We start from the raw sequence: 21669 nt of genomic DNA on the forward strand, positions 1-21669 counted from the left end.
TCCTTGGAATGGCCAAAAGAGAGGACTGTTAGATTTGGCAGGCAAAATATATGGTGGTTTTTTAAATGATGTCTTATTAGTCAACAGCAAAGGGTTAATAAAGGGACAGACTGCATTAGGAAGAGTGAATATGAAATTGTTTGTTCAAGAATAGCTGTTTGGTCTGGTAAGCTTCCATTATATTTTTTAATATGAAGAGAGAGGTAAAGATAATTCTGTGAGAAGGCATTATTATTATTGTATTGTTATGGTTGATCGCACAGTTATAATAATAATGCCATTATTATTGATTTCTTGATGAGGTGTGTGTGCTTTAAATAAAACATAAAGCAAATCATGTCTGTCTTGAGGGTTTAATAATACAAAATTCTGTGCAGAGAACTGTACACGATAGAGATAGGTAAATAGAGCAAGAATAAACATTTGTTTTAATTACATGCAGGCACTGTACATTTTGCTATCAAAGGTTATTTGCCAGAAGAGACTTTTGAAAAAGATTGAAAGGAAGAATGGTAGAGGTATCTGAGGATCCAGGACTTTTGTTAAAATGATAAAAGCAGCGTTTCTCCAACATGACGTAAGGTTTGCCTTTTTTGTTACTGCATGCAATGTCTGGAGCTTAGATCTGGTAGTTCTAAAGTGATCCGGAGAAATTCTGAGACTGGTGTTCTGAGAGGCAAGCTAAATGACCACAAGGCAGAATATAGGTGTTCGTTCAGACACACAACAATAATAGGATATTATCTTGGGGCTGCAGAACTCTGAACAACCATAAAATGGCATCATGGAGATAGGGTTCCTGCATCTCTTTATTACGATCTCACGGTCACTCATATTTTACTGCCTAGATCTGGTAGCTGTAAGCAATTATGCAGTAACCATTTAAAAACATTACACTGGCTTTTAAATATGGGAAGGTGGTAATCTGTATTCTTTTAAAACAATGTTAAGTCCACCACTGACACCTAATTACAGCTGTGTGATGTTGCAGTTGCAGCTATATGAAAATCCAAAGAACTATACTGACCAGCTACAGATGTTCAGCCACGTCTCCATATATTTATGGAGTCAGATGTTAAGCTCTTAAGCAGCCTTTAAATCTACCCTCCAAGGATTACAGCCTTCACTGCAGTATGTAAACTTTCATTTTATTACACTTGTCCTTAATTCATATAAAGTGAAATTAGAATTAGTCCTACTTAGACTACACTCATTCAAAATCAGTGAGATTGATTTCAATGGGTCTAACTTAAGTAGGGCTAAATATGAATTTAAATTGTACATCTATAGAAGGCCTCAAAAAAGTAAACTACTATTTATGTCTCCCTTCTTCTCAAATGTGAGTGAGTAAAACTGTCACTGCCTCACAGATTTCTTAGTGTTTTGTAATATCCATGAATAACACAGAACTAAGTCGAGTAACACAGAAGAGAACCCACTAGCTTGTCAGCAGCCATCATCTTTATACAGGCAGACAAATTCCTAGGAAATGCAACATCCCATTTCTTCCAATAGGTGCTTCTATTTTATTTTTTAAAATATGATTCTTGATTCTTCAGGGACATTTCCAAACATTGCAGGCTTAAGCTGGCTTAATAGTAATTTATTTTCCCAAGGATAGAGTTCCTCTGTGAAGGAGGTCCTGACTCATTAAAATGACCTTTCCTCTCTAATTCCCTCCAAACATATTGAACTAAATAGTTCTGGTTAAGGGTGATGCAAGTCAGCAATCAAGATATCTTAATGACTCTGCTTGGGAAAAGCTGGATGCTCAAAATAATTTCTATTTATACTTCTAAAAAGTATATTCTTAGCACATCTTTCTGCTTAAATTCCAGATGGATAACAATGCAGATTTAATTGAAAGCATTAAAACAAATGATATAAAACAAATGAAGAATGGCATGCAATAACACATGAAACACAAAATTCTTGTACAGGCATATTTTTGTTTGCAAATTCTGCCTAATTGTGCAAGGAATTAAAATGGTGATGTACAAATTCCTCCTGAGATTATACATGTTTAAGTCACTAGCACTACCTTTGCCATACTTGGTACATTCTATCTTCTCATAAGGGACACTACAAATTTTCATCCCATTCTGCCAAATGGGGGAAAAAAATCTTTTTCTCCCTATGTCTCTTTCTTCCATTGATAGTCAATGTGAGAAACAGATATGGGTTTTTGAATCGGGGGGGGGGGCGGCTGTGAAAAAAGTCTGAAGGAAAAGAGGCTTTCTAAAACACTGAATTTAGATATAAACAAAATTGTGTAGTCTACTCACATGTTTTAGCTATTACTATTTAATGGTGGGATACAAAACAATTTAAAAGCTACAGTTTTGTCTAGAAAAAATATATACTCATTGGGTTTCTACCTGTCACACAACAATTAAGGGCACAGAATTTCTATTTTTAAAAAAATGCAACATGAGTCTCAAAGACCTGATAGAAGATTGCTAAAAATGTGAGGAATGTTCTATACATGCATACATATGTACTTACATACATACATACATACCCATCACACTATTCCCTTCTGGAGAAAGCAGTGTTAAGTAGAGAGTACAAAAAGCATAATAAATGATCACTAGATCCATACATATTGTCCTCTGCTGCTCATCATGACTTTGGTCAATTAAGGCTTTCATGTAACCTTTTTACTAATATAGAGAAGGTGTAAAGTAGGTTATGAGCATTAACTGTACCTGTGCCAAACGCAACATTCCCTGCCATCAATAAGGACTACTGTCTCAGGGGGTATTTGAGCCAATACGCCATAAGTGCAACTAATGCCCATTGTACCACAGGCATTCTCTCTTCTTTTTGTGTAAGCCAGAATCTAGAGCCCGAAGACTACTTTGCAAGCCCATATTCTTGGCTTTTCCCTCTTTGGAACAGCTTACCCCAAATAAGAATGGCCCCCACTTACAGCTTTCCAGAGAATAGTTCAAATCTGGCTTTTCCAGAAGACTTGGTTAATTACATTTTGTGTTAGTGTCAGCATCATTCATTAGTAACAGTGTTCACACACCCACAGCTGAGTTCAAGTAAGCTCTTAGCAAAATAGGTCGAAGGCATTTTTCAGATTGTCGTCTTCAGAACTCAGAGACGCCAGTGACAAAAGGCGCTTGCTCCAGCCTGCCCTGATTACGCAGCCAAAGGATGAACTGCACCATTATTTCTTATGAGTTACAGTTTTTATTTTTTTATTAATTAGATTGTGCTTTATACCATGTTTGACTATGTATACCACCTGGAGTCTGTGGAGTGAGGTGGGTTTAAAAATCTAATAAATAAATAGCTAAAAAAAATAACATACTGCAGCCTATTCCCCACTAACTAGGAGATATGTGCCTGTTAATTAACTACTACTATAATTGCTGTTGTTGTTACTCTTCTGGAAGCAAATGCAGAGAAGGAAAACTAACCTTTTGAGATGACAAGAATTCCATGCCTCTGGCTACTTGAAAGCTGTAAGAAATAAGATCTTCCATGGTGAGGGGCCACTTGTAGAAATCACTGGCATCTGAAATCAATGCAACATGGAAATGGTTAATATGACCTCATCCTGTCAGTAGCTAGTTTACTCTCCTTATAGCATTTCAAGCTTAGTTCACTAATGAGAGAGAAAAAAAGTCTTATGATATACCAAACACTTCCCCTTGGATAAGGAAGAGACCACAGAAACAGTAACACATCTTCCTGTCTGACTGAGGAATTCTGTAAATAAGCTTATTTTAAACCATCTTTTCTTGGAGCTGAGTGTCTCCCATGGATGTTTATGAGGGTGATAAATGGAGAAAGAAAATTTCAAAGATGCAGAGCATGACTGTAAAACCACACAGGCTGTATAGAAAGAGGAAGGAATTAATACCTACCCTCCTCTTCCTCCTCCATATCACTTAAACTTTTATCTTCCTGAAATCCAGAGCTTGCTAAGCTTTCTCGACTCGGAACATTCTCCAGTCTTTTTTTTTTACTGCTGATGGGCTCAACATCCTTGTCGCCTATCAACGGCTCTCCTTGAACAGATCCATGCTTTAAATAAACAAGGAGAAATTATTGGCAAAGTAATGTGGGATTTCAATCTTCCATGATCCAGTCGTCATAAAACATTTTTGAGTTCCACTTATTTTAATATGATAATTAAGCATGGGCTTTAATTTCTTCTATTCCAATTAAAGGAATGAAGCCAGAGTTATTCATACTTAGCAAGGAGCCATTTAAACCAATGGGCTTTAAATCTCATTAATTTGAGTCAACTCTACTTATGACTAACTTTGGATCCAACCCAATATCATTTTGAAGTACTTAACATTTCTTAGACTGAGCCCTAGGTTATTTGTCTCTTTCCAGTCAATAAATTTTGAAATGTGCCGGTTAATTCCTTCCATAACTTAATGTTCTTCAGTGATGCGAATTAAGTCCCTTGGAAATGATTCATGCAAGTAAGTAAAACCACTTTTGTTAGAGAAAACATTCTCTCCATCTTCAGTTTACTAGTTAATTTGTCAAGGGAGAAGATATTTCATTACTTTAGTATAGCTAACCATCTAGCCAGTCAATATTTTTAACTCTAGCTGGATCAGTTTAAAATGGTCTGGAGCAAAAGCAGAGAGGATAAGTATAATGTCCCACAGAGTTTAAAAAAATATTGACAGTTTAAAGAAGTACGCAACACATAAAATCCTTCCTACACAATGACTAATCAACCAAGATATTTGTATATATGCTATGAACTTTTAAGAGGGAAAAATCATATTAAATCTCTAAGCGCAGAAACAACAAATTTTAGGGCATACACCCCTTTGGACTGAAAAGAAATTGTGCAAAGCTTGGCAGTAGCATACTGAAGGTTTAGAAGAGAGAATTTATTCTCAGGAATATACATCATGATTAGGTTTCAGTAAGTACACACAGTTCCCTGCCTTTCAAATTCAATTTTGAACAAAATATGCAGCATTGTCCCTCACGTCAATCCGTACACAATGCTAAGATTTAGAGAAGTAGTTTCTTCAAAACTTCAATTAGATTACAGTTTCCTCTCTCCGCCTCAGCAAAGTCAAGTCAGGGAAGATGCAGATGTATTCTATAACATGTAAGAACCACTATGCATCTGCAGTGAAGAAACTGACCAGGGTATCATATATACAATCCAAATAGTATTGAAATTAAAATTTGTGGAATTGATTTTCCTTCCTTCCTCACTTTATTCAAAAGTGTGCATGCACAAACAGATACACATAGAATTGGGAATGCAACTGTATTTGCTTAATGTAGCTATCAGAAATCTGATTATGATTTTGTAGGACAGATTTGGCTAAGGAACTCTCAGTTGGCTATCCCTGCCTTACCACCTTAAAAACATACCTGTTGGAGATGTGGATCCAATGGTATTAACTCTTCAATGCTTTCTGACCTCCTGACCTCAAGGGGGCAGTGGGATGTAGATATAGAGGTAATTATTTATTTGGTGTCCCTTCTGTTTGCTCTAACTGCTCTTTGTCTGAGATGGTTAATCTGAGGTCATTTCCTACTGCCTTTTTTCACATCAGCAGAACACATACCCTTTGACTCATCTCCTAGGACAGGGTTCCTCAACCTCAGCAACTTTAAGATGGGTGGACTTCAACTCCCAGAATTCCTCAGCCAGCATGGGGAATTCTGGGAGTTGAAGTCCACCCATCTTAAAGTTGCTGAGGTTGAGGGACCCTGTCTTAGTAGGATGCAGTTAGTTAGGTGCTAGGCTTTTTTTGCTCTATAATGTGTTTCCTGTAAATAAATCTCCTTTAAGTTATAGTAATAAAACCTGTGTCACTAATCAGATTCCAACTTTCAGGAATGCTTACACACCCACACACCACTTTGACCCCTAGTATAAAACTTTTTCAGAGATCATTATCTTTTTATTTATTTCATCCATATCTATAGGAATATATTTATGTGATCATTTTGATGTGGAACTTTTACACTACAACTTGATGTATCAGAAATCGAGGTAAAGCTATAGGGAAAACCTCTAAAGCCACCAGTGTCTTATTTCGTAATTCTTTTGACATCACTTTGTTTTGGTACAGTGAGATAAAATGCATTCATTAGGTTTGCAATGAGCTGGAAAAGTATAATGAGGTAATTAAGGCTTTACCTTGTGGGCAGAAAATAAATCCCTTTTGCTCTTCAAATAACCAGACAGATTTCCATATTTGCAATATTCAACAATCACCATTAATGGTCCTGTGAACAACGTGAATAACAAGATGAATAGCGAGGGAAAAGGGAGGAAGAAATTCTGTGTCCTTTTCATTAGATCTGTATAATAGAACTATTTAAAACATAATTTACTCAAAAAAAGATCCATTTTGTTGTCAATAAGTCTCCAATTTTGCCATTGTTCATTCTTTTTACCAATCTTTGGGAAAAACAAATCCGTTTTAGATTTAATTAAGGCCCATATTACAGAAAATGCATTTACGCCAATGGTACCAGTACAGACTTAAGGTAAAAGCCCTCTTAAAGGTGAAATAATAAAAGCAAAATTCATGTGATCTTAGCATTTATTGTCCTGCACCCTATCATAACTTAAAAGCAAAACTGATTACATTTAGCCCCACAAAATAAAAATATCAAATAAGAACTTCAGGTTTTTACCTCTGCCTTTTGTGCAAGCTCCCAGCAGATTCACTACATTAAGATGATGGCCTATATGTATCAAAATCTTCAGCTCAGTCATGAGAGCTTTATATTCACTTTCTGTGGCTCCTTCTACAAGGATAAGAGAAATTATTTGTCTTATGATGTAAAGGAAGAGATTGAGTGCCAGCTCCATGACTAGGTTTCTCTAGTCCAGATTGCCAGATGGTTTTGCCACTGGCCAATGTTTCTTGCTGAACTTCAGATCACTTTACCGCTGGGATTGGAAATTCAGGCTGCAATTATGTCACCTGTTCCAGAAGCTTATACTTGGGATTGTTATGCTCCTGGCTGTTCTCTCCAAGTTGGAGCAATTTACTTCATTGTTGCTGGATCCTTTAAATCTTATTGTTCTACATGCTGTCTCCCTAAACCCTGAACATTTTTTTTTTAATCTTGGGAGCCTTGTCTTTCTCCCTCTTCGATTCACTCTATTTATGTATATGGAATGTGTTGATGTCAATACTATTCTAGATCTGGAGAAATGAATGATGTCTAGGACACCCATGGAACTAGCTAAGAGTTGAGCTTTGTCTGTAAACCTTTCACCAGGATGCCAGTGGTTGAACATTTCAGCTTTTATAACTTAATATTGTTTTGCATCAAAGAGGGAGAGTCAGAGAAGGCTACAATGACTATATCTCAGCTGTTTTGAAAATCTGTCTATCACTATAACAGCACAAAAATGCAATATATTATGTAATAAATTGCAATGGTTACAGATTTAGAACATTCAAAAATGAGGATGCATTTACTCTGATTACCCTCAACTATGAATCAAATTTTCTGCCCCATAAAGATAAAGATTTCCTTGAGTCAAACTCATACCTTTCAGCATTTTCACAGCAACTACTTTGTATGTGGGTGATCTTTTAATTCCAAAAGCAACTGCTTGCACTACTTTCCCAAAAGCACCTCTCCCAAGTGTCTTTCCTGCATCAAAAAGAAATCACAGTTGTTTGTGACATTGTTTTTAAAAGAGACACAGCTTTGGGTGAAATTACAATATTACACTCTCCAGTATGCTTTCAAGTTCTGTTGATATGAAAATGGTAGTATTCTACAGAAAATTCATGAATATACAGAATGTGTGATAAAATGAACCAGTATTATACTGAACTATGTGAAAAGCATTTATTATTTAAGTGTAGAATTCTAAGTTGTTGAAGTTACTGTGAGAAAAATAGGAATACAGACGGTGAAGTCAACATGGTCAATAAAGAGGAAAATTACTATTTGTGACTTCTTTTGATCCTGTGTATTTTAACCTCAGCTATTGTGTTTTTGGTAACAGCATGAATGTCTGAAGTGCTTCTGGGTTCTATTAAGAAACATTTATTTTTAACAAATGACAAATTGTCTAGAAATTCCAAGAAAATTGCACTGGAAAACAAGAAGCATATTATCTCAGCCTATCTCTTGGGCCAGCTCACTATTGTTTTTTTTTTTTAAATTAGATCGTAGCAGTGCCTACTGCTGCCTGAAAGCAACACATGGCTGACTCCTTCACTAAATGCATATACCATTAGTTACAACGTGACATGATGATGCTCTTCAACTTGAAAATATTGTTGGTGAACATAGTTATCTGCTCCTGCTACTAATGATGACTGTATATTATTGCCAAGTTCAGAGGCAACATACTTTTGGGGAACAATGGTAGAAAAGTATTATTTTATTTATTTATTTTTATTTATTTAATAGACTTGTCCCCGCCCATCTCCCCACAATGGGGGACTCTGGGCGGCTTATAACAAACTAAAATCAGAAATACATAATTAAAAGTTATAAAAACCAGACATTACAAAGATAAAAAGGCTAAAAAGTCCAAGAGGCTGATAGGGGCCATACCAGGCCGCTAAGGGGCCAGCCAACCCCATTTCTGATAAAAGTATTAATCTCAAGTTCTACTCACAGATTTCCTCTGCTGATTTAACATTTATTACAATGTTAGGTTAGCCTTCATTTTGATCCATAGAGCTGATGTGTGGCAAAAAAAACCAAACAAACAAACTATAATGCCCTTAAATAAGCTGACATGAAGTACTTTATCATAAAACACTACTGCTGTGGGAAAATGCAGTAAAACACTTTAGCTTTGGGTCATATGCTGATATCTACGGCAAGAAATAGGACAGACTTTAGTATCTGTACAGTACAATCTTGCTTGTGCCGTGAACAGCAGATCTGAAGACAGCCCACATACATTGGTGCTTTAGGGAAAGATCCTAATGGCATCTTTCTTCCCTTGCAGTTTTATGACACAAGCTCCTGTCCAAGCTTTTGGCTGGTATGTTTTAGTCCTAATTAGACAGTGTCATGGTCTGTTTTCTGCCTTCAGTAACGTAACTTCTGTACTGCAACTGAACATCTCAACACACTGAAGCAAGATATTTAATCATCGGTATAGTTTGGCACATTACCACATGTCTTGTGGTTATATATTGTAGACTGTATGATCAGCTGGTTATTATAATATTAAGAATCCCTTAGCAGAGGGGGTAGCCCTGGAAGATAACTTAGAAGCTTCCATTGGTGAAGAATGTAGCTATTGTCATAACTTGGCTTATACAGGCAGGTTTATTCATATTTTAAAGGTTTTTAAAGAAATTCATTGATTTTCTTACTTTCTTCTGGAACCAGGTCAAGATGTTTTACAACCCTAAATAGTTTAGGACCAAATGCCTGAGATAACAATTTTTCCCAACTGTTTTTGAGATCTTTTGCTAATATCCTTTTTCTGGCCTTACTAACAAAGTCTTTCTCAGCAATAGCACCCGTAGTATGGAGTACCTTTCCTGTAGAATTTGCATAGTACCTACACTGGGAAGTTTTCAGCTCTTACTTGAAATAGGTTTGAGAAGATAAAGATTGAAGAGGAGGTGAAACTAACCTCTTTGCTGAATGTGGACATGCAGAAGTTGGAAAGCCCTTAGCAGGAAATGCTTTCTATTGGACTCTTGCACTGAGTAGACAATTGGGCTCAAAGCCTGTCCTACACTATGATACTGGGATTTTATATTACTGTTATTTATATAGATTAGACTGAATATATATATATATATATTCAGTCTAATACAGTGATGGAGCTCAAAGGACCCAGACAGCCAAGGAACAAATTTAGTCACTATATAAGCATAATCTCTGAAGCTCAAAATATAGACTGAGGATTTTGAATTTGTTTTTTAAAAATCCATTAATAGCTCATTTAACACACTGAAATAACTCATAAACCTCATTCTGTAGTCAGTAAAATACCACAAGGGTATTGCTGTATTTGAACACTGACATATTTTTCCAGATATGTCTTCCATCTGAAGAATTTCAGTTTCATGGAAAAATCTAATAAAACTCCCTCCCTCCTACCCCCATTTTTGTTTTTTGTTGTACTCTAATATCCTGGTTTTAATCACACTACATTTTACTGCCAAATATAGGCTCTTAAGTGTTTGTTGATTTTAACACTGATGAAATTATCTGATGAAATTCTCCTTGTTTTATAAAAATACATAAAATCTCCCCAAGGGCATAGGAAGTTAATTACACAGAAAATAATTTTATTACTAAATGAAAAAATGAACCACACCTCATTTGAATCAATGGCAGGATTCTCTTTGAACTTTTTTCTAACTACAATGCACGGTTAGGTTGTATGGGGCCCGAAAGCAGCCATGACTTTCCATTAAGGAGGATGAGTGAGGAGCTGATGCCATTGTAAGGGGATGATAGTAGCAAAGTTGTCTGTCAAGGATGATGCGCCATCTTCCCCTGGTGGAACCAATATGGCCTTTGATTGTAATTCTCTGTGATTAGATGTCCTAGATGTTTTATAATGTCTTATTTGTAGACTCACTTGGGGCACATTTGGGGAGGGTTGTACATTATCAAGAACTGTCCAGGGACTCTGTTTTCAGTTAGGAAGCTACCTTATATTAGGCCAAATAGTTGGACCATCAATTTTGGCTATTTTGACTGACAAGATATATTCCAGATTATGCAATAGCCAGTTTTAAGTGGAGATATAAGTCCCTGAAAGTTCTTCAGGGAAATTCTCCTTTCTTCATACTTATCTTCTGAAAAATTGTGCTGTGTCTTTAGCTGGGGTCTCTTATGACATTTGGCCACAAGGCAGGATAAGAATGAACGATGAACTATTCTTAACATGGCTGATCATCAGGGCTTTTATTTATGCCATTTACGCTGTGGCGTAACCTCAGTATTCTTAGCAAAATGTCTGAATACTGAGTACTGACTGAATCCAGTGTTTACACCCGGAACATACTTTACATGGTATAGATATAAACCAGGATTAGAACCAAGAATTTTCAAACTCAATAGTTTTCCAGTAGAGATTGTTTTTGGTAGTATAGTACAGGGGGAGAGCAACAAAGAGAGAGAATATATTTTTATGTGGAATTTTCTATTACATGTAAAAATAGTCCGTACATTTTCAGACATCAAGTATGAAAGCACCTATGCTTCAAAAACTGGGAAAACTTTGAATCATTTCATAAAAAGTCCACTTTCTTGACTAAATTGACCAGAGTTGTTGGAAGTTGGGCAGCATACAGATTTGATTAATAAGATAAATAAATGCAGCTCTCAGATCTTGGAGCAAATATGCATGGTTTTATCTAATTTTGACTGAACAATTAATGTTTGATACTTGGTTACTTTTCCTAATCTAATGCTGATAGGTTGCAGATATTTTACAGTATATAATTTGCACACATGCTTCTCCCATTGTAAATATGCAACCCAAGCAATAGTCCTTCCTTCCTTCCTTCCTTCCTTCCTTCCTTCCTTCCTTCCTTCCTTCCTTCCTTCCTTCCTTCCTTCCTTCCTTCCTTCCTTCCTTCCTTCCTTCCTTCCTTGATGATGCTGTACAAATAGAGTGTCTTTTATGACCAGATAAAACATTTGCTTTGCCTTGTCCCCTTTAGTGATGCTTCAGTGTTGAAACTATTGTATCATTGTGTGATACATTTGCAGTTATTTTTTGGTTACCGATCTTGTCTTGTAGTTTTCACCAGTTTAAATCCAACTGCTTTACTTTTGTGAGGCAGCCTGAAATACTCAAGGCTGTTTTATAGAGACTATCACTTTCTGGGTTATTTTCCTATTTGTTGGCCTTGTTGTGGGGGCAGGTTCCTGGACCTTCACAACAGAAAAAGGTCCAGTTGCTTTTGTTATGTAGGGGAGTTTGTGGAACAATATTCCTTTAGTTCTTTGTTCTAGGACAAGCTTGCTGCAGTGATTGGTGTCAGGTCCATTCAGCATAAACTTCCACCTCTTTCATCTTGTTGACTCATGGTTCTATTTTGACTTACATCCATTTGTGCATTTACTACAAATTTCTTTTGTTCATCAATAGTGAGGTCCCCATGTTAGTGCCTTTCGTACTTCTTGGTCTGAAAAAAGTGAAAAGTTGACACAGTATAAAGGAAACTGGTTGTCTTCAGGATTATCTTTATTTCCAAGAATGTCTCTAGGCCTGACATTAGTTTCTATAGGCAGTTCTGCAAAATAGTAACAATGAGTAGCTGTAACTTGGTTCTTTCTTTGGCACTGGCACCTGCCTAGAAAAAAGACAAAGGTAAGTTGCATAGGACTGAGATTCTGGAGGGCTTGAAGAAGTTGATGGGGAGTAACTTAACCAGTTTGCCTTCTGATAGATAGGTGGATTGTTTGGTGACTAGATATGCCACCATAGCCATATGTATACATCCACAACTGCTTAGACCACTTAGAAATGTCACTGCACTGTCTAGTAATAGTAAACCTTTTATTTTGCTACAAAGTTCAAGAAGAAAGCAATGTCAGCTAAATCAAGGATGACCTACTTGCTGTCCTTATATAGTTCTCCAACTTCTGGGGCTCCCAAGAGAACTTGAGTTGCCTTGTGGTCATCCTAGACCTAAGCATTTCATGCTTAAAGGCTAACATTTTCACAATGGGAGCACATGCTAAAACAACCTTGTTGAGCAGGTTCAGTTATGGCATGGCATAGCTTCTATTGTAGCGTCCAGGAAGAGATTGTCAGAGAAAAGAATGAGAATTGTAACAGGGAAGAACAGCACAGAAGAGAAAGTAACTGGCAGGGACAGGAAATCTGAAGCCATTCTTAACTAATGGAATAAAAGTCACTCTCATGGCTTGTGCTTGGATTTAGGCCTGAGTGGATGGGAAGAAATTCCAGATTGGGACCACTGCAGACAGAGGAGACATTAACCTTCTGCCTGTCCTACTGTGATTCTGATTTGGACAACCTCTCCCTCATTCCTGCGGTTACCATTGAACAGTCTTTACAATACATAGGGATGGGTCTCTTCCATTGAACACATGGACTGGAATGCAAATCAGGATTGCAGTGAGGATGGGGAGGATTAAAGCTGCTCATTCATATGCAAAATTCCTATATTCCTCCTTCCTTTCTCCACTGAAAGAAAAATCCTGCAGACAAACTAATTATTTATTGATTTGATTTCTATCCAGGCTTCACTCGGTATAACTAAAGATGGCATACGTAATGCTTCCTTCTCCTATTTTCCCCATAACAACAACCCTGTGAAGTGAGATGGGCTGGCAGTGACTGATCTGAAGTCACCCAGCTACCACTCTCCATGTTTGATGGAGGACTAGAATGCACAGTATCCTGGTTTCTAGTTTCTAGTTCACTACTACTTTAACCACTACACTCAACTGGCTCCCAAACATATGTTTGTCAGGGAATTGAACCCATGCCTGCAGGGAAGACTGCAACCTGAGCACAGCACCTTAGACTGCTTGGCTATCCTGACACCTATAATGTGTAAATAAATCATATAATTGGGATAAATAAATGGGTAAACCCATCACATAATCATAATGATGTTGACTATGTAAAACTTGCAGTGTCTAACCAGAATAAGTACTTATAAGGATCATAATGGAGGGCTGTTGCAGCATTTAGGAAGTTAATTGCTTGTAATGTGGTAGGGAGCCTGGATGTTGAATACAATCCACCAGACTGTCTGTACATTTATTATCCAGCAATAAAAGGTATAGAAGCTAGAAGCCAGACTAACAAGTGCAATCCCAATTTCCACAAGCATTTATTGAAAAAAGCCAAGATTCTTATAGTTGTTTTATATTTATGAATTATTAGGTCTGCAAAGAAAATGTTAGGCAGAAAGAGAAAGCCTGTATCTGTTTTAGAAAGAAAATATGTGTGGGACTAAAAATGAGAAACTCCACAATAACATGTCGTATTTGCAAGATAATAGTTCTCTGTGTTGCCAAGGTCAGTATGAGGTTGGATTGACTCCCATGTAACTGAGACTTGGGCAAAAGATGATTTAGCGAACATGTTGAACTCAGCCAACTTTTCAGAATCTGGTTTTCATTCATGATCACAACATTCTTTCCTTGTTTATGCCATTCCTCCTCCCCTTTTCCATGTACAAACACATACACATTTACGCTGCTCCTAGTCCAGATCTGTACCTTAACTCCTAATTACAAGCTTGAATGAACTGAATTAACTCATTCTTGCCCGGCACAAATAATTCTTTATATTTATTTGCCAACAGATGGTACACAGGAAATCATTGTGGCTTCCTAGCAAGTACACTGTGGTGATACTTGTGTTCATTCTGGAAGATACATATTTGTTTCATTCATGCTTTATATTGTTGAATGAATGCACTTGAAATCTATCAGTACACTTCTTTCTTTAACACATGGGAGTCTCTGGGTCACTGTCATAATGTCAAAGGATTCAGGATTTCACAGTACAGCTTTTTTTTCATGCCAGGATTCCCTGTTCTAGAAACTGGGCATGGGGGATGAAAGAAAAAGTCCTGCCTTCTGATACTGTATGCAGGGTTTTTGACAGTCAAATGCAAGGCTGGAAGGATCATTAGGTGAAATGAAGCAGCACTTTGAACAACAGACAGTGGCATGCAGTGGGTTCAGGCCCCAACTCAACCTCCACTTTCTGATCTGCCTAATTAGCAACTGCAATGTGCCTATACACAGTACTGGAAGAGAACCTCAGAGCAATGCATTGTGAGAGGGCTATATGGCTGCGCACATAGAAATCATTTAAATGCTTCCTTAGAGCAAATAGCAGGGAAGGGTTATATGGGAGGGAGAGAACAGTAGGAAGGAGTGACAGATGGAAAAAAGAGGAGAGCAACAGACCCCTTTAAATGGTTGATTCCCTTCCTCCTAGTTCACTCTGGGTCATACCTGGTTTTAAAAGCCATTCTAACATTCTTCCCATCCATATTGGGTGAATAATGCAGAGGAAGTCCTGCAGTGTGCCCCTTCATGTTATAATATACAAAGTAGTTTTGATTTACACATATGCCAGAGGATATTGTTCAAAGTGGAAGAGGTTATTTATTTATTTACTTGATATTATTTATGTACAGAATTTACATGGCTGCTCAGTTTAAACACTGTAACCCTTTAAACAAATCCCTGCACAGCCCTGATGGAAATCATGGGACCTTCATTTAACGCTCCAGAAAGACGCATTACTGTAGAAAACCTTTTGAGAATGGAATAATGTTGTTGGGTTTTTCTGCCCAAGAAAAGAAATAGTTTCGTTCAACTAGAATATCCTATTAGTCTGTAACCTTGCACACAGATGAATCTAAATTAAGCTTGTTTTCAAGGCAGAATTCCAACATTGCAGGTCAAAACAAAATCTTGACATACATACTCAAGTACTCCCAGCACACACATTTTTTTTAAGTAGATAAAAATGCAAACTGTAATTCTTTGATGCAGAATATCTTTATGAAACACTGCGATATTAAGCTGAAAGATTGTGTTTACTCTGAGGGCTATTTTCTGCATTCCAGGCAAGAACCTGTTTTAACCTCCACACCCATCTCTAAGAAACTGGAGTATTTAAAACTACGGTATAGAATAAAAAGTGTGTGCACATTCAGGACAAAAATCTTGCTTTTTGAGAATATATACCCTAATTCAACTACTCCATTTATTTTCAAAAGAAGCAGAAAAAAAGCAGAATACACTGGAATTATATTATTATTATGGTTGGTCACACAGTCAGCCAGATTTTTACACTTTATTTGGCATTTGTATCCATCTGTTGAGTCCTTTCTAAGGCAGATATTGTTTTTTGATGGTGTTAAAGGTATCGTTGCAGGATATAAGCTGTTCCAAGTAAAGCAGCCTTTTGCAGTTGACTGATGGTGACTGATGGTGATTTTGTCAATGCCGATGGTTTTCAAGGGGTGCTTCAGATGTTTTGGGATTGCACCCAAGGCACCTATAACTATTGGTACTATCTTTGCTTTCTTCTGCCACAGACATTCTACTTCTGTTTGCAGGTCTTTATAGTTTGTGATTTTCTCCAGTTCTTTCTTTTTCTATTTCCTATTCTGCTGTCTTCAGGTATTGCAATGTCCACTATCCAGACTTTTTTGTCTTTCTTATCAACAATTGTTAAATCTGGGATGTTGTGTGGCAGGGGCTTGTCTGCTTGAATTCTAAAGTCCCAGAGCACTTTCGTTTCTTCATTTCTATTACTTTGTTTTGTGGTCCCACCAGTTCTTGTTTACAGGCAAATGCTATTATCATTATCATTATTTAGATTTAATATAGCTGCCCACTCCAGTGTGTATGCCTACAGATCTAGGTACACAGAAGGGAATGAATAATCTACAATGAATCATAATACACACTTCCCTTGATAAAAATAAATTCTTACCTGAGTTTTAGTCAATGAATGTCTGCTCAGATCAACAAACCTACACAGGAGATCACCAGCATTTTTAAGTTCTCATCCTACTCATTCAGAATAACAAAGATATATTTACCCAACTTAAGCCTGTCCCGGGCAAACTCCCATTTGCTGGCCTCGTATGGAAGCCGTTCACATTGTTCATCTAAGGGGACTTCTTCAGGATCCAATATGATTGATAAATAGTCTGTCTTAATTTCGGAAGAAGAAGGCTAGAAAATAATGTTTAAATTCCATTGTCACTATAATATGTATACCAATTCAGAGGAAATTGTCCTGATTCTGGTCAGGAAAATGGTAGATTAATTAGATATGATTGCAGCAGCAACTCACATTACAGATGTACATTTCCTGTGCCAAAACACAACATTTTCAAGTTTCTTCACTTAACTTTGTCATGTAGATTTTCATTATGACCACATTTTTGCACCACTGTCTCTCACTTCCATATTGGATGCTTGATTTGTTTTTGTTTTTTGTTTTTTCCTATTAAATCCATATGAAGACCTTGTCAGATAATAGCCACCTGATAGAGATCTGAGCCTGAAGTTTCAGGCAGGGGTATTTTCAGAAAATGACTAACCTCGGCTCCTAAAAAAGGATTTGGCTGACAGCCGTTCATAAAACAAAATTCTGGCATATGCAACAGAAGATTTCAGCTGTCAATGTTTGTTAAAAAGAGAGAGAGAGAGAGAGACCAAATGTGGTTTAAAAGTTGTGCAAGGCTTAGATATAATCTGCAAAACATTAATCAGTAACATTTTGTGTATGCATTTTTCAAATGTTCAAGAATTTACATTTCCCCCTAGGCTTCTGCGTTTGCGATCTTATTTCCTCCATAATCATTGCTAAAAGTAATTTAGAATCACTAGACTGTAGGAAGGATTAAAACTGTAATCCTATACATACTTATTTCTGAACAAGCCTCACTGAATTCAGAAAGATTTAGGCATGAGTATCTATCTAGATGATCAGGCTAACTAATCTTGATTTGAGGAGTAATGGACAAATTCCATTCTGTGCTCTCATGGCACACTTGCTTTGCGAGATACTTAGAAGAAATAGTCATATTTATTTGTCCAATGATTTTGGGCAATATTGGATAATTTTAAATTAGCGTATTTTTAAGACATCAAACTATTTGAGATAAAGGGCAATATGATCACAAAATGGGTAAATAAAGTGGGTAATTTTGAAATCATGTTTGTTACGACTCAGTTTAAAAGAGATGATCAATACTATTTTTTCTCCTTTCAGATGGGAAGCCCTATCACTTCTGGATTCCATCTGTGATTCAGTGTGACTTCAGCAAGCAAGCTGAGGTCAGGTCTCACTGACACATCTCAGTATGGTTGTTCAGTCTAGGTTTTCAATGTGAGGCTGTTCTTCAGTCTTTCTGGGATTACTATTTAGAGCAGTGTTTCTTAACCTTAGTAACTCTAAGATGTGTAGACTTCAACCCCCAGAATTACCCAGCCAGCCATGCTGGCTGGGGAATTCTGGGGGTTGAAGTCCACACATCTTCAAGTGGCCAAGATTGAGAAACACTGATGTAGAGTATTGGACGTTTAATGGCAATCTCATCCTTCCATTCCATATAATCTGGCTCTCTCCCCCAGGTTAAATCAACCTTCTATACAAAGATTGCTACAATCATTTCAAAAGACCATTGAAGGTATATTAAAAATGGATCTAACAGTATTTCAAAAGAACCCTAGACCCAGGCATAGAAGGAGTCTGCTTACTGCCTGGGCAGTGCTTTGTAAACCCCAGGGCTGGTGGTACACCTGTAGCAGCCAGAAGTAACCAATGGGAACTGGGAAAGTCCCAAACCCAGATTATGTCATTTTTAATCTTGTCAGTGAGACATCATACAGTAGAATATTTCTACAGCAATCATGGATTAGGAGAGGAGAAAAAAAACACTCTACTTAAAACTGGAAGAGCCAAAGATTAATTAAGCTGCCTCCATAGGAGTTCTGGGGTTGAGATAAAGGCTGTCTCATATCCTCTAAAAATGGATAGTGGGCATCTTTATGCTATAATTGGAAGGTGTGAGAATGAGACCTAAATCATGTATATAATATATGAGCCTGCTTGAGATAATTTATGCTAAAAAAATAAGGTAGTGGAAGATACCAAAAATAGCAATGCATGGGTTCCAACTTTGGGAGAACACAGGCATTTCCTAAATAGCTTTTTAACAAAAATTTTGAAAACTGATAAGAAGATAAGAGGAAATGAATTTGTGCTTCACACAAATAGAAAGTTGTAGAAATAAAAATAGATAGGTTGATTCAACCCAACTTTAGTTACAAGAACATCCAGTCCAGCTTTTAATGTATAACGGCTACTGGAGCATGTTCCTGTATGAAGCTGGGAGTCTGTCTCTTGCATATCCCTGAAATATAAACTTCTGGCTAAAAGATACACTAAAGTAACATCTAAGATAGAAATTCATGATGGTTTTGTTTTTACCCTTTTTAGCTTTCGTATGAAGAGTGTTAACAGGAGCCAGAAGAGTGTGGCTGCCAAACAGGTGCAGGTCAATGTTATTAGCTCCAGGTTTGAGTTTTCAGATGTTCCTAAAAACAAGCAAGCAAACCAAAAGGTTTATTGTAAATACCAACATTAGTTTCTGTAAAAATAAATCCAGAACTTAACATATATTGAAAGATACCTGTAGTCCATAGCCATTTCATTTTCAAGTGCCATCAACTGAACCAGTAAGAATGACGAAATATTTAATCATGGACTGCAACTCAACTCTCAGAATTCCTAGCTGTGATGAGTAGTAGGCACAATTTACATGTAATAATGCCTAGCTCCTATAACCATTCTGTACCAATTGTAGTTTCAAGACCTTCTTTAAGGATATTCTCAAATTGAAACCTTGACCTTAATTTTAAAGGCTCCAGACATGTTGGGACTCTTGGCTGCCCTCCACACCACAACCCCAAGAAAATATGCGGTTGGTTTAAGTTAGGTGCTCTGAGGCTGTAGCTGACCTTGCTCCCTTGGGATCTGAATCTCTCCCCTGAAAGCTCCTCACCTGGCCTCCAGCCTCCTCTTCAGAGGTGTAAAATGAGCTGATCAATTGACGCAGTGGTGTATGCAGGTTAAGGTCAAAAAAGTCAAGATGGCAACTGTGTTGGGGTGACTGAAGCTTCACCTACTTTTTATGTGCTTTGCAACTTACAGAAAATGAGTAGGTTTAACATCACAGAAAGCCAATTCACAAGGCCACCACATTTTAATTCCTGTGAAAGTTCTCACCCAGTCAAAAGTAAACAACCTGAAACCAGATCAGGCCATTATCAAAACAAGAAACAGATGGACACTGTATTGCCTACTCAAAGGAGATTTGCTTCTAGCCCTTTGTTTAGCACAGGTAGGAGAAAGAAGGGCAAGAAAATTGAACATTGATTGTTATAAATAGATTTTGAATTTGATATACCACAGTCACGGGAAGTCTTTCATAATGGGGAGCATAGCTTTTCTACAATAAGTCTATTTATCTGGGTCTTCACATCCTTGGAAATACATTCTTGAAGTATTGCCTTGTCACCTGAAAATGCCTGGCTTATAATAAAAGTTGTCTATATTCTCAGACAGAAATAATTTATTCATGCCAATTTCCATTCTCAAAGAACCTGAATTCCCATAATCTATAGAATACTTCAGAAATTCTCATTTATTAATGTTGGAATTATTGTGTAAGGATCTGAGATGCAAAAGGCCATGGATATAGTGCCAGTCAGGGATTCCAGAAGAAGTCATCTCTGCATAACAGTTTGCTTTGCAAGGTCTGTGGAAAATAAATGTTGTGAAGACAAGGCTAATATGGAGGCTAATAACTATACATTCTTAGATGGAGTCCATATCCATCCATCCTCCCATAATTTTTTAGTAGTACTTAGCATCAACTTCAATTTTCAGACATTTCAGCAAATTAAACTTAATGGTCTTAATGCTGGATACAATGCAGAAGAAGAGGAGGATCACATAATAAAAAAGTGTTAGGGTGGACACCCCAGATGTTCTCTTTCTTCTGGTCACACATGGTCATCAACATACATTCCTCAAGGTCCATATGTGGTACTTGATTCCCCAAAGGGCGATTTGCACTCATAACTTAGTAGAAATTATTTGACATCCTATTTCTTCAAATTAGTACCCTGTTACATTTAGGATATAAGCCTTGCAGTGGTTACTCAAAACAGTGTTTTTGTTATCAAAAATCATGTAAAAGATTTTGTATATCATGTGCATCAAAAGCATACTTTCCACTGATTCAAAGAATCCTAACTATTCTGGACATAGGTAGGTCTATGCTGCTATTTCTTTGTGCTATTATACAAAATTTCCAGTCTGCCTATAACTCTTGTATGTTCAAACGTTTCCCAGGGTAGCACTGAGTACAATGAACTGTCTTGAACTGTCAAATTAGTGTAGCATCATGTGTATTCTGCTGCTCCGTGCAACACCACACTTTACCTTTTTGCATTGGTGTGCTCCTCTGTACCTGATTTTGCCCACTTATTGCTTTACATATGTTAGCATTCTCCATCAGTAAAAGACAGATCCCAGCTGTGTACTTCAAAAGCTATAATCCTTAAATAAGATGTTCTGCATGATCAAGTGCAACAAGAACACCTACAAATCATTATGAATGATTGTGGAGGTAGGAGAGGAGATGAGAAAGAGTGGAAATCTAAATTGAAGAAAAAAATAACTATAACTCTTTTCATCCCCAATAAAACACTTTTTTCCAGTTCTTGTAACATGTACCAATATTATATGCAATTTCCGTAAAAGCCTCCTGTTGCTCTGACATTCTCATCAAATGTCATCTTAGTTTAGGACATAACATCTGCTGAGTAAACACTGGAACAGGCAGATCTGGAATATGATTTTCCTGGAATGTGTCTTGCTGTTCAGTCTTCCAGTCCAGTATCATTCTTGGCAAAAGAAAGAGGGATGATTAATGTCTTCCTTGTGGGGTTCTTGACTAGACCAGAGGTCTACGGTGCCTATTTTAAGTGAGTCTGTGAAGGGGCAGTCACATTCTTGGTTTTTTCAACTATTTTGTTTCTAAGGCAGGCTCTTCACAGTATTAACCAGATTCCTACTTATTTTCAATCGTTTCTAGTATTCCGTAGTTCTTACCAGAATATGCGAAAACAGTAAGATTTGAATAATCTTTTATTAAACCT

General features: G+C 37.1%; 1 protein-coding gene across 2 annotated transcripts in view; it reads right to left on the reverse strand.

The window, feature by feature from the left end:
- Positions 1-21669, reverse strand: part of FLT1 (fms related receptor tyrosine kinase 1) — a 124365-nt gene that overhangs the window by 18550 nt on the left and 84146 nt on the right. For both annotated transcript variants that reach the window (XM_088140696.1, XM_007426892.3), the window contains exons 16-22: positions 18932-19038; positions 16530-16665; positions 7522-7626; positions 6652-6765; positions 6149-6237; positions 3882-4041; positions 3432-3529 (exon numbers count right to left, since the gene is read on the reverse strand). In XM_088140696.1, coding sequence (XP_087996822.1) covers positions 3432-3529; positions 3882-4041; positions 6149-6237; positions 6652-6765; positions 7522-7626; positions 16530-16665; positions 18932-19038 — 809 coding nt within the window. The remainder of the gene's footprint in view (positions 1-3431; positions 3530-3881; positions 4042-6148; positions 6238-6651; positions 6766-7521; positions 7627-16529; positions 16666-18931; positions 19039-21669) is intronic.

This window comes from Python bivittatus, unplaced genomic scaffold (genome assembly GCF_059951505.1).
Source record: "Python bivittatus isolate LINGU-HERP-01145 unplaced genomic scaffold, Pbiv_v1 ctg000340_np1212, whole genome shotgun sequence".
Taxonomy (NCBI): domain Eukaryota; kingdom Metazoa; phylum Chordata; class Lepidosauria; order Squamata; family Pythonidae; genus Python; species Python bivittatus.